Source organism: Polypterus senegalus, chromosome 5 (assembly GCF_016835505.1).
Source record: "Polypterus senegalus isolate Bchr_013 chromosome 5, ASM1683550v1, whole genome shotgun sequence".
NCBI classification, from domain to species: domain Eukaryota; kingdom Metazoa; phylum Chordata; class Cladistia; order Polypteriformes; family Polypteridae; genus Polypterus; species Polypterus senegalus.
In genome coordinates, this window is record NC_053158.1 from 34,452,529 (window position 1) to 34,467,201 (window position 14,673).

Here is a 14,673-nt window from a genome sequence, read left to right on the forward strand (position 1 = left end):
GGAGAATTTGCGTACGCCAGGGCTGGAGCTACCTTGAAAATATGCGTGGCTTTACGCCAAGTTTAGGTTTTATCCATCGTGATTTGACGTACGCTCGTACGTAACATTTTTGTGCATACGCACCATTTTTCAATGAGGCCCCTGGTCTTATAAAATGATCTCATATTCCTTGGCCATTATACAACCTTGCAGAGCAATCATCGAACCTAATGACTCCTACCAGATGGCCACTCATACCATTGTAAATAGCCACCACATTTAATAGTTTGCAACAGACATTGTGCGTTGGTTGTCTACAAACATAAACCTATCCAAATGTAAAAATCAGGGGTCTGAAAGGTAAGTTCAAAATTTTTCAAGTCAAAATTATTTCTTTTACAAATATGGTATATTTGTATTTTCTGTGCAAAATTGTGTTCAAAAGTTAAGCATTTTCTATAAATTTGAAAAATATCTTGCCCTCACTGGCACTTTACAGTAGAGGCTAATGGGACATGGGGTGTCACTGGAAAATAAAAGTTTACAAACTTAAGGAATATGACCAAGACAGTTGTTGAGTATTAAGCCCTGTCTTGCAATTACATACACATTGTTACATATTTTGAGCTTCAGCCATTGTAAAAGAGCACCAGCTATGCATGCCGTCTGAGCGTTTGTCATCCTTCACCTAACCTGGGCGTGATTTCCTTTTGAATGGCCAAATCACAGTAAATGTTTTGTGCTACATGGTTTGTTTTGTTTTGATTTACTACTTCATTTATATGAGAACTCACACAAGCAATTAGAAAACATATTCTTGCCACAAGAAAAGAGTACCAGGAATGTGCTGTAAAATTATTATTTCCAGATCCCTTTGCTATAAGAAACGTGTTGGAAACGTGGAAGTTGTGTTTTCTTATATCAAAACTTTTGCCGCTTCATCTGAAAGTTTTTAGGTCTTTATTTTATGGTGGTGCCCCATGCCTTATTTGCCTCTATTATAAAGTGCCAGTGAAGGCAAGACATTTTTTTAAATTTACAGAAAACACTTAACTTTTGAACATAATATCAGGTGACAAATGCATATATACCATGTTTGTGAAGAAATACCTTCAACTTGAAAAATACCAAACTTCTCCATTAAGTGGCACACACTGTTTGAACTTCTTAAACACGACAATAGGCCTCAGATCCTTAAGGGTATAAGACATCTTTATGGACTCCAGAGAGAATGGTATGGGTGGCTGATTATTATGAGCATTCGCTCTTCTTTCGAAATCTAAAAAGCAAATATTTTCACAGATGCTATTTTATATATATATATGTTCTTTTCCAAAAGTAGTAGGTTGCAAACATCTTTCAATAGAGGCCATGCACATTGACAAATCTTTCATTAGTTAATGCATGCATAGTACTGCTCAACAAATAAAAGGTGTACTGTAGAATTATTTAGCATTCTGTCCTTCTTAGATTATCATTTAAAAGTTAGGAGTAATATAACTAAGCACAATCTCACTAGTTTTTATGGGAATATCTTTTTATGAAGCCTTATGGATATTCTTACCTCCAGTAAACTGCCAAATTATTAACGATGGAAATATGCAGAAATGTTAAAATTATGTGTTGTTATTTTTATTTGTTGATGTTTTAAGAGCAAACCAAAGCTTTGGGGCAACAACACTGAGGATCATAGCAACAGGTTCATGTTAACTAAAAAGGAGACAAATGTTTTCCACCCAGTGATTTTTGAGCAAACCCTTCTAAGCAAATTACATGGTAAACATGAAATAAATACTACTACTTTCAGAAAGAAAAAGTTATAGCAAACCTTGACAGAGCATGTAAAGGCACAAAGGGAATCCACTAGAGCAGTACGTGAGTGAGAGGGAAAGAAAGAGGCAGTACATCACACATCAAATTACTCTTCAATGAGCAAGCATGTACCATAATAATTAGCATGAGCTGAAAGCTATTTCCTGTTTATTTCTCAAAAAGTAAGTATAGCTGATGAACAAAATAAAGGAATCATTCAACAGTATATTAATAGAAGTGGCCTAATAAGGAATAGATTTGCCTTTTGCCGTCAGGATAGTTTTGGTCCTTCTTTGAATGCTGTCATACAAGTCCTGAACTGTTTGTGGTGAGATACAGTACCATTCTTTGGGGTATGAAGCAGGTGACAATGTACTTTGCAGTGTTTCCTACACACTTCTCCATAAAGATTCACTAATTGTTTAGATCTAGTGATTGAGGCGGCCATAAAAAGCATTTGAATTCATCCTGGCAGTCATGAAATACACTAGAATTAGATTAGCAGTGTGTATGGTGAGTTATCACCTTGGAGTAGGTGAACCTCATTGAGAACAGTGTTTATACTACAGGGTGCAATGTTTCCTTGTGAAATGCTCTCACATTCCTTGGTCTTTTGCACAACCATGGCAGAGCAATGATCGGACCACCAACTTCCATTAGATACCTGCCCTTGCCAAGTTTAGCAGCTGGAAACAAGACATTGTGGGTTAAAGGTATCCTTTTGCACTTCTTCAAACATAAACCAAACCGGACTTAGAAAATTGGAAGAAAGATAACTTGCTGTACCATATCAATTTTTCCATCACTCAGCGAGTCAATGTTTTGTGCTCCTTACACGTGGTTATGTTTCTTTGCATGGTATTCTTGGATACAGGCAGCATAAATTTCAGCTTTGTGAACCTCACAATGTACAGTTTTTTTGTGGAGCCTGGGAAACAGAGGTGTTAATTCAATTCCTTTGTCATTTTTGAAGAGTCAGTGATCATAATATGAGAAATATTTACAAGATGGTAATTTTTTTTTTCTGTTCAAGAACAGTAGTACTTACCGTGTTTTGGACCAAGTACAACTTTGCTTAAGTCAAATCTAATAACAGAGCACTGTTAGAGTAGTTACAATGCTCAGATGTATTTTACAAAAAGTATTTATGTAAAAAAATACAACAATTCAAAACCTTTGCGTTTCAAGGTATCGATTTCTGTCCTTTAATTTATAATAACCCATTGGCCATGAAGCCTGCCTGTCATCAGTGAGGCACTCGTCACCAGTGGCATGTCCAGATGTAGGTTCTACAGCCTGACATCAAAATGAGTTTAGAACAGAAGCCTGCATGGTGACCGAGACCAGCTGGAATGGAGAGAGACTGAGGCTGAAGTGTCGAATATGAGAGAGTGTAAGAGAGCAGAGCAACCACAACAAGCTAACAGGAGAGGTGCAGGAGTGTGTGGAATTGAAGTAAATATTGTTAACATAAGCAAGGAACTTAGATGGTTTTCATTGTAGTGGTATTTTTGAGCCATTTCTAATCTGTCTAAGTGTACTATTGGTTAAGTATCGCCAATGTCACCTGGCATCCCTTGATTGTTACATATAAATGCTTACATAAGTACATAACAGACCAACTTCTCTGAGCAATTTAAAATTCACTTTGCCCTGATGAGTGTCAGCTTTTAGACCACTTGAATCACATTGTGGACTATGGCCGGACATTCATCCCGGTCAATACCCCCAGGCCACCAGATGGAGCTCTTCCTGCAGCACGGAGGTGCCCTGAATTCCAGCAGAGCATCATGGACAGTGGAGTTTTCCTATACAGCCCTGCTGGATACCCTGGGGGCCACCAGAGGACTCCGCAGGGAGGCTCAAGGATTGTTTTCAATACAGCCCGGGAGTGCGTCACAGTCACGGGGACAGAAGAAACGACATACTTCTGGGTTGAAGAAAAGGAGTTTTTATCTGACCTGGAAGTGTAACCAATCACATGGACAGAGAGAGAGAGAGAAACGCTTCCAGGTCAAGGACTTTAAAAAAGACTTTGGGAGTTCCCAGGGTTGAGCTGAGCTGGGTGGCAGGGTGGCAACGCGTCTGGGAGAGTGGAGGATTATTGTTATTGTGTATTTGATTGTATTTATGAGTATTGTGGAGAGGAGGGTGCTTTGTGCACTGTATTGTCCAAATAAAAATTATATTTGGACTTTTATGTGGGGTCTGGCATCTGGTCTGAGGGTTTAAGGGGACGACAGTGCCCCCTATCTGTCACAACATGTTGTGACATTCTGAGCTGGTTCTCAGTGAAAAGCATTCTACAGTAATCAAAGTTGAACTTCAATGTTCAATGTTCAAAGCAGAACTTGGAAAAATTGATAAAGTTGAATTAATAAGATGATCTATTTTGTTCATTCTAACATCCACTCTAATGCACAATAGGTTATGCCCTTTAAAAAATGCATAAAATGTATTGAGTATGCAAAAACCTCTCAATTGCAGCCTGAATAAGTCAGAGTATATGAAATGATACATTGATTTTATAAACTGCTTGGCTCTGGTCATATTTTAGTTTATATTTTCACTTGCATTTGATTGTTAAATAAATTACAAAATACAGTTTTAAGAGTACATGTGGTGCCACTGGGTAGTCACTGTGGTTAGAAAGCCCAGCTGGCTTACATTGCATACAGTATGGTTATTTATCAGATGTTTGCATGCTAAGCAGAATATAAACCACAGATATAAGAATGTAAACATGAAGAAAACATATTTGTGTTTTTTGTAAGTACTAATTGACAAGATTTCATCATGCGTACATTGACAAACAAAACATTGGGTCAAATATACAGATCCCACTAAAATAATGTTACATTGTAAGGAATTGCCAAATATGGCCATTATTAGGGAAACACCAGATGGTACGTGAGGCAGGGCAGAAGCATGCCAGAGCAGCTCTTTCCTAATAATGGTTACATTTCTTTCTTTGAGAATCATATATTGTCAAAACTGCCTAATCCATTTTAGGGCTGAAGCTGGCCAGAGTCTGTGAGAGCAGCACTGGATGTAATCCTGTATCCAGTCCTAGACAAGATGCCAGTTCATTACAGAGCCAAACATCCACACTCCTACTGAGCCAGTTTAGAATTGCCAGCCACCTAACAGGCACATCTTTGAGAATTTGGGAGGAAAAGTAGAGCACCCAGATGAGAAACCAACCCATACATGAGGAGAATGCTCAAATTCCAAACAGAAAATGGCATACAAATTCAGGATGGACCCATGAGGCAGCAACTTAAACCACAAAACAGTTTTCTTACTTTTTTTTTCTATTTCTGCAGGTGCTCGACGAAACTTAAGAAATGATTTGTTAGTGGCAGCTGATTCCATTACAAACACCATGTCCTCCCTTGTGAAAGAGCTAAACTCAGGTAAGAGTTTAACTGTTACTATAAAAGCCTTTGAAACCAAAGAAGTGTCAAGTGGAATGGTATTATGATTTCAGGAAGCAAGCAAGATGAAAATAAACCAAATAAATGGAGTGAACAAAGCCAATGTTGGGATCACAACTAAATGTTAACAACTGTGTGCATAACATAATTTAAGATGTAAGGGCCAAAGTAAAAAATCTAAATTGCCGTTAAGAACCAAACAAGTGTTAAAGATAAAAGTAGTTATACAGTAATACTAATTTGGGAATATTCATCTAAATAAAATTAATGAACTTTAATTCAAAGAGTCATTAGTCTTCTAAGTGAATGTCTTTGATATGTGCGTCAACATGAGTTAATAGTAAACACATGCCAGCATCCCACATTGCGAGGACGCTGTTCACATGCCTGGTGACAGAATGTGGTAACCACAAACAGCATATCCATGAACGTGTAACGTGTATGTGCCTTGTCATGGTAGAGTCCTAGGGTGACCCTGTTTATATATATATATATATATATATATATATATATATATATATATATATATATATATATTATTGATTTTATTGAAATTAAATAACATTCCATAAAAATAAATCAAGTTTTACAAAAATAGGTTTGAAACAAATCAACCTCCATCCCTGAAAAAGAGAGCTAGGCTAGCAGAGTAAAACTTCAAGCTAATAAAATAAGTTAATAGATAAATTAATACATGAATAAAGGTAAATGGAGTAAAAGAGGGGAGAGAACCTGCTTCCTCAATTTAAATGCTTATTCTAAAATGTTATTGATTAGATCTTGCCAAGTTTTAAAAAAAGTTTTGAACAGATCCTCTAAGTGAGAATCTGATTTTTTTCCAATTTCAAATAGTATACAGTATAACATCAGTTACCCACTGACTTAACAGAGATGAGTTAGTGCTCGTTTATACTTCATGCTCAGAATGCTTATACGCCCCCATCATGGCTGCCAAGCGTTCCCAGCGTTCATTTGACGTGTCCTCTGAGCAGGTCCTCAGAAATTAACGTGACGCATGCGTGAGTTGCAGTACCAGCAAAGCAAAAAATCGGGTGGCGCAGTGTGCTAAAAGTCGGAATGTGACATCAGAGTCTCTGTTTACTACCTATATGTGACAGAAAGCCTCTATACGGATCCTATGGTATCGATATGCACGCTTTGATGTTTGATGAATGGTTCGATGTGGTGAAGCAAAATGCCGACATACAGATGCATTCGTGGTGCTTTTATATTCAAGCGTCGCATATTCCCTATCGTAATGACACGATACATTTTAAAAGTCTCATATACCATCTTTTTTTTTTTTTTTTGCAACTTCACAACAGCAACATAAAGTACAGCTCTGTATTTGAGCCACTGAGAAAAAAAAATTAAGGACGTGGTCAAAACGTGTATTTTGTGATTAAAGTGGAAATTTCGGCTTTAATCTCGAAATATCCACTTTAACCTCTTAGTTTATTATATCATTAAAGCAGATCATCGTAAATGTCATCCCAGTTTTTAATCGCTATGGCAAGCAGCAATAGATCACCACACGGAACACATTAAATGTATGATATTCCAACTCTCTGCAAATTTAGAATCTTTAGATTTATACTTGATATCACTTTCATGATGAAATGCATTAAAGTATTATGTTACATTTTACAGATAAATCGTTAATTTCCTTTTAATAATGAATACTGTTAATAATTACAGACATGGGGGTGACATGGTGGTGGAGCGGTAACACTGCTGTCTGGCAGGGAGTCACGTCGCTGATATTCTCTGCTTGGATTCCAAACTGTGCTCTGGTTTCCTTCCAAAGATATGCAGATTTGGGGATTTGGTGCCTCTAAAATGACTCCAGTATATGTGTGTGCTTGTATTCACCTTGCGATGAGCTGAGGCCCCGTCCAGGGATTGTTTCTACCTCGTGCCTAATGCTTGCTGAGAATGGACACATCCGTGTATTGATGGATTTAATCATTAAACATCCTTTTCAGAGATATTGTGGTAAGGTGTCATCAGAATTTAATGGGTGTTCTAGGCAATTCACAACAGAGAGAAGTCGAACCTGCTCTCACCGTGATAATATCTCGCACTGCCACCTGCTGGATTCCTCCAGATTTACATAAAGTATGCTCGCAAATATAAACAGTAAAACGTTTTGTGTCGCGTGAAGTATAAACCCGGCCTTAGGATTCTTCCAGTTGACCAAGATAAGTCTACGTGCCAATAATGTAGTAAAGGCAATTCCAGTTTTTGTCCTTCTCCACTTTAAGCCCATCTGGGAATCCACCAAACACAGCTGTTAGTGGATTAGCAGGGATTGTGACATCAAGGCTGTCTGAAAGGCATTTCCCTCCTTTCTTTTGCATCTGCAGTCCCAGGGAATTAGATAGACTACCAGAACAAACAGGAGAGAAAGTTAAACATTTTATTTGTAGACTAACTTAAGGTTTCCAATTGTGTCCAGATTTTAGGCAGAGTTAAATGAGTATATCAATACAACTTGAATAATAGTTGCTCCATCTTGCTTAGACTTCCAGATGGCTCTCTGTCAGTATGTTTATTGGTTTCTGGTCCGGCATAGCCTTTAGATGAAATGTTAGCTGCATGCCCCTCGATGGATGCAAGGTCAGCAAGTCCTCCTACATGAATGGAGAAGCAGAGAGAGTTTTTGCCTCCCTCCTAGCCTCTAATTTAACTCTAGGCCTGTCACCCTAAAACTTTTGCTCCTTTCAGTGGCACATAAATTCCACCTGTCAAACTAAATTCATGCTTCTGATGTCGCAAATAGAGTATGCAAGCAGCAGCTTTGCACTCAGTAGGTGCATGGGTTATAGCAAAGCACTGTTGTGAAATCAGTTAATCCAGATTGATGCAAAGCCTTCATCCCCAGAGTCCAAAGCCAGCCTGTCAGTTCCTGCTTTGGTATTTCACATAGGTGCTAAACACCTTCATACAGAAATTTTATCTGATCTTGGAGTCGTAATGTGCCTGGAAAAACTGGCTTATAAGGCCTCTCACTTAAACATTACTATCTTTTTATAGTTAAAATAAAACACATGGCTCAAAGGACAATCTACAAAAGATTTATTATCATACATGCTAGATAGTACTGTTTTTTTGTGCTCCATTACAGCATGCAAAACCCATAAACAAAACAAACTCAAAACATTGCCAAAATTACATCAGTGACAATATGGTCAAATATTCTAACTAGTCTCAAAAATACTAAGAAAGTGTGTTCAAGTGATTAAACATCTTAGTTTATAACACATAGATCATTAAACCCAGCATCCATTTCATTTCCAAACTGGCTTTCTCCTGTGGAGAAACAGATTTTTGTGTATAGACGCTGCTTGCTTTTACTCAGGCTGGGTCAGTCAACACAGAGACAGAGAGAACACAGAGAGAGCACTCAGCTGGTAATAGGTGTTCAAATATTATGAAGTGCCAAGGCTATCTGCTGTATTACATTGTTGCCTTTAAAGCAGCACAGCTCATTTAAACAGCTCAGCTAGACCCTGATTTTTGAAAAAAAAACATGTACCTTAATTAGATTGTAAACCAAACCTTGGTCACTTTCATGTTTATATCAATCAACCTCAACATTAAAACCACCTGCCTAATATTGTGTAGGTCCCCCTCATGCCTCCAAAATAGTTCTGACCGTCGAGACATGGACTCCATAAGGCATAGTATCTGGCACCAAGATATTACCCGCAGATCCTTTGAGGTCCTGTAAGTTGTGAGGTGGGGCCTCCATGGCTCGGACTTGTTTTTACAGCACATCCCACAGATGCTTGATTGGATTGAGAGCTGGAGGCCAAGCCAACACCTTGAACTCTTTGTCATGTTTCTCAAACCATTCCTGAATAGTATTTGCACTATGGAAGGAAGCATTATCCTGCCGAAGACACCATTGCCATCATGGAATACCATTTCCATATAGGGGTATAAGTGGTCTGCAACAATCTTTAGGTAGGTGTAACAACCACATGAATGCCAAGACCCAAGGTTTCCCAGCAGAACCTTGCTCAGAGCCTCACACTGCCTCTGCTGGCTTGCATTTTTTCGATAGTGCATCCTGCTGCCATCTCTTCCCCAGGTAAACAACACACATGGACCCGGTCATTCACATGATCTAAAAGAAAATGTGATTTATCAGACTAGGCCCCCTTCTTCTATTGTTAGTTTGTCCAGTTCTGACGCTCATGTGCCTGTAGGTGTTTTCAGTGGTAGACGGGGGTCAGCATAAGCACATGGACCGGTGTTCAGCTACCCAGCAAACTGCAACTCACCGTCTCTACTGAAACCTTTCTCACATGGCCGCATTAAATTTTTTAGCAATTTGTGCTATATTAGTTGTTCTGTAGGACTGGATCAGACAGACTAGCCTTTGCTCCCCATGTGCATCAATAAACTTTGGGCACCCATGAACCTGTTACTTGTTCACCATTTCGATCACTTTTTGAAGGTACTACCCACTGTATACAAGGAGCACCACACAAGGTTTGGAGATTCTCTGACTCGGTCATCGGACATCGCCATTTGGCCCTTGTCAGAGTCACTCAGATCCTTACATTCGCCCATTTTTTCTGCTTCCAACACATTCACCTTCAAGAAATAACTGTTCACTTGCTGCCTAATGTATCCCCACCCCTTGACAGGTGTGATGGTAATGAGATACTCAATGTTACTCACTTCACCCTTCAGTGGGTTTAATGTTGTGGCTGATCAGCGTATCTATTCGTTTATCACTGTCAGTAATACCACACTGTAAACCTCATCCCATAATAATTTGAAGTTTTGTTTGTGCTGATGTGTAGCAGTAGTGAAGTGTATTGCATCCCTTCAATATGACAGCAGAGTGTAAGGCAACAGCAATTGCATGGATGCCTCAGGGTGTAAAGCTGAAAAGTCAGAAAGAGTAGTATGACCATGAGATATCCTATGTTACAAAATAATTAAATGAAAAAACACTCTGCAAAACGTCTCTTGAAATCAGTTTTTAGAAGATGACAATGGCTGTGTTTATTGACATTTATTGTTCACTTTAAAGCTGTTTCAGTTTACTTTGAAGTCTGATGATAAGCAAGAAAAAGGAAAACTAATTTCAGAACAATTCATCTTCAGCCAGCAGTTTTCTTTTAAGCTGCTCTCATATATCTCAGATAGTGGAAAGATGACGCTCATCGCATCATCTTTCTGCTCTGCAGGGTTTAGAAAAGTTGCAATATATTAAGATGGCAAAACCCAAGTAACAAATGCATGGCAATAAAATGAAAAAATCAGAGTGTGTATTTCTCTACCATAATAAAGCCAATTTGAAGTCAGCTATAGCCACTAGTACACCATCACTTACTCACAGGATGATACTGAAACATTGTTTCAGATAATGAAGCTCACCATTATAGAAATCGATAAAGAAACTCAGCAGTGAGAATGGGCACAGAAAAAACTTTCAAGATGGATTCCAGCAAAACACCCTGTATTAAAAGGGTGGGAGTTAAAATTGCCTCTATAGATTCCTCAGAAAAACGCATTAGTATACAATTTATCTTTACAATAGGTCTGGAAAATTCTGAAACAGAGAGCAGAATGGTGGACAGTTATATTATATAACACATAGCTGCTGGCAGTTCTGTGAGTCTGATAATGAGTGTACTGTCAGCAGACTTCCACCTTTTCATTTTTCATTCCTGATGTATCCTATATGAGATGGTAGAGGCACAGACGTTAATGCCTGGTGCTTGAGAACATGAAAACAATGGAAACTGCAGTCAAAGAAGAAAAAAAAATCTATTCATTAGTGGTCTAAATAGATCCAAAGTGAGTGGCTAAAGCATTTGGGACTTTAACACTACCACCCTCACACATTTTCTAACTACTAAACCACCAGGCTGCACCAAATGGCATCTGAATCCTTTTGTTCTCAGTAATGGCTCATCGGCTGAACCTGGTGATAACACATGCCCATTTCCCTGACCCTAAACACTACAGATAGCCTAATACAGCTGGAGTGAATGTAAAAAAGAAATAATTTCTTGGCATATATTGTTTATGTAGTGACACTTTACATAATCCACACTGCACCCGATTCACACTGCACCCGACCTCCTTGGCCCCTCCTACAGGTGGTGAGCCTATGGGAAGGGGGACCCACGCAGACTCTTCGGGCTGTGCCCGGCCAAGCCCCATGGGTGCAGGCCCGGCCACCAGACTCTCGCCATCGAGCCCCAACTCCAGGCCTGGCTCCAGAGGGGGGCCCCAGTGACCCGTGTCCAGGCAAGGGAAAACGTCGTCCAAGGTTTTTGTTCTTCATAGGAGGTTTGGTTGATGTGACCTCCCTGGCGAGGTGTTCCGGGCATGTCCAACCGGGAGGATTCCCCCGGAAGAGCTAGAAGAAGTGGCCGGCCCTGCTCAAGCTGCTGCCCCTGTGACCCGACCTCGGATAAGCGGAAGAAGATGGATGGACTTTACATAATTCTCTTTTTGTTTTATTGTGCGTGCATTCTCCAATTTTGAAGTGCTTCTGGGAGCGAGAATGAACTGAATAGACACTACAATATGAACAGCTTTCTCTGTTTCAGCATAAAACCGCTTCAGTATTTGTTCCAAGTATTATATTAGGTCAAAACAATATTTTTCTGTATACCAAAAATAGTTTATGAAATTACAGCATTACTTACATATTTCACAGATTATGTCAGTAAATGACAGTCAGCATGACAGGCTAAGTATAATGCTCTGCACATCACCAGTCCACTATCATTTCTGTGGCTCGCACTCCAAAAATGGGTGCACTAGATTCAGTTTTGTTTTGCTGACTGTGTGTTCGGCACAGCTTCTGCACATTATCAGTACTGTATTCTGTCTGCCTCCTTGGCCATCTTCAGTGTCCTTTCACATTCAGCTGGGAGCTCCCGTCTTGTTGTGTTTACAGTTTGGTACAAAGTAGGTGCTGTCTTTTGAGCAAACAGCTTATTTTTCATGCAAAATCTGTGCTTGAAGTTCAATAAAATAACAATCATTGCTTGCTATTGTGTCAACTTCTTCATCCTTCTCCTTCACCTGTAACAGGAGTAAGATCTGAGCATGCGCTGATATATATATCAACTATCTCTAATTGTGGTTCCACCTTGGAGATCCAAGCGTGTGCATATCTTTACATAAACTATTTGGAGAGCGGCAGGAAGTATAACAGCTTGCTGAAAGTGAAACGTCCCATATGAAAAGTGCAGGTGAGCAGGCATACATTTCCACTACTGCTAAGCACATTAAAGGAAATGCCCACTTCTGACAATGTGGAAGTGATGTGAACATATTGCCAGCAGCGACTTTTCTCACATTGCTTATGAAAAGATCACAAATTACATTACAAGTTACTTTGATCTTTAAATCAAATAGGCAATAGTATCTAATGTGTTTGTGTCTGTGTGTATGTATGTATGTATTGTGTGTGTGTATATATAGTATATATATATATATATATATATATATATATATATATATATATATATATATATATATATACACACACACACACACACACACACACACATATACAGTCATATGAAAATGTTTGGGAACCCCTCTTAATTCTTTGCATTTTGGTTTATCATTGGCTGAGCTTTTAAAGTAGCAACTTCCTTTTAATATATGACATGCCCTTATGGAAACAGTAGTATTTCAGCAGTGACATTAAGTTTATTGGATTAACAGAAAATATGTATCATAATAAAATTAAACTGGTGCATAAATTTGGGCACCCCAACAGAAATATTACATCAATACTTAGTTGAGCTTCCTTTTGCAAATATAACGGCCTCTAGACGCCTCCTATAGCCTTTGATGAGTCTGTATTCTAGATCGAGGTATTTTTGCCCATTCTTCCATACAAAATCTCTCCAGTTCAGTTAAATTTGATGGCTGCCGAGCATGCACAGCCTGCTTCAAATCATCCCATAGATTTTCGATGATATTCAAGTCAGGGGACTGTGACGGCCATTCCAGAACATTGTACTTTTCCCTCTGCATTAATGCCTTTGTAAATTTCGAACTGTGTTTTGGGTCATTGTCTTGTTGGAATATCCCACTCCTGTGTAACTTCAACTTTGTGACTGATGCTTGAACATTATCCTGAAGAATTTGTTGGTATTGGGTTGAATTCATCCGACCCTCAACTTTAACAAGGGCCCCAGTCCCTGAACTAGCCACACAGCCCCACAGCATGATGGAACCTCCACCAAATTTGACAGTAGGTAGCAGGTGTTTTTCTTGGAATGCGGTGTTCTTCTTCCGCCATGCAAAGCGCTTCTTGTTATGACCAAATTACTCCATTTTTGTCTCATCAGTCCAAAGCACTTTGTTCCAAAATGAATCTGGCTTGTCTAAATGAGCATTTGCCTACAACAAGTGACTCTGTTTGTGGCGTGAGTGCAGAAAGGGTTTTTTTCCCATCACCCTGCCATGCAGATGTTCTTTGTGAAAATTGCACTGTATTGTAGAACGATGTATAGATACACCATCTGCAGCAAGATGTTCTTGCAGGTCTTTGGAGGTGATCTGTGGGTTTTCTGTAACCATTCTCATAATCCTGCGCATATGCCACTCCTGTATTTTTCTTGATCTGCCAGACCTGGGTAGGTTTAACAGCAACTGTGCCTGTGGCCTTCCATTTCCTGATTACATTCCATACAGTTTAAACTGATAGTTTAAACCTCTGAGATAGCTTTTGGTAGCCTTCTTCTAAACCATGATGCTGAACAATCTTTGTTTTCAGATCTTTTGAGAGTTGCTTTGAGGATCCCATGCTGTTACTCTTCAGAGGAGAGTCAAAGGGAAGCACAATTTGCAATTGTCCACCTTAAATACCTTTTGTCATGATTGGACACACCTGTTTATGAAGTTTAAGGCTTAATGAGCTAATCCAACCAATTTGGTTTTGCAAGTAATCAGTACTGAGCAGTTACATGCATTCAAATCAGCAAAATTACAAGGGGACCCAAATTTTTTCACAGCCAGTTTTTCACATTTGATTTAATTTCATACAACTAAATACTGCTTCACTAAAAATCTTTGTTTGGAAAACACCCCAGTACTCAGATGTTTCCAGGAAATGAAAGACATACCACTGTTATCTTTTTTGTTGAAAGTAGAGTGAATTATTATGCAGGATGACTTTTCATATGATTGTACATATACTTAGATATATTTGCTACTTACATCGGCAGCAAAACTTTACTTCTGGACTTGTCAGGTTGCTTTGAATCAGCATTTGAACAACTACTCATCAACAAGTATGTCTACCCTTTCTTATAACGCCTGATGTGGCAGTGTGTGAAGTGTCTGATATACCAGAAAAGCTGTCAGTATGCAAAGTGCACAACCTGCATCAGTTTTACTTGGGCAAAGTAGAACATGTAAGATGGCACACTGAGGACGGAGCGATCTG

At 39.0% G+C, this 14,673-nt stretch overlaps 1 protein-coding gene across 20 annotated transcripts in view; it reads left to right on the forward strand.

Moving 5' to 3' along the window:
* dtna (dystrobrevin, alpha) overlaps nucleotides 1-14,673 on the forward strand; it is a 480,591-nt gene that overhangs the window by 445,359 nt on the left and 20,559 nt on the right. For all 20 annotated transcript variants that reach the window (XM_039754468.1, XM_039754466.1, XM_039754464.1 and 17 more), the window contains one exon: nucleotides 5,118-5,207. In XM_039754468.1, coding sequence (XP_039610402.1) covers nucleotides 5,118-5,207 — 90 coding nt within the window. The remainder of the gene's footprint in view (nucleotides 1-5,117; nucleotides 5,208-14,673) is intronic.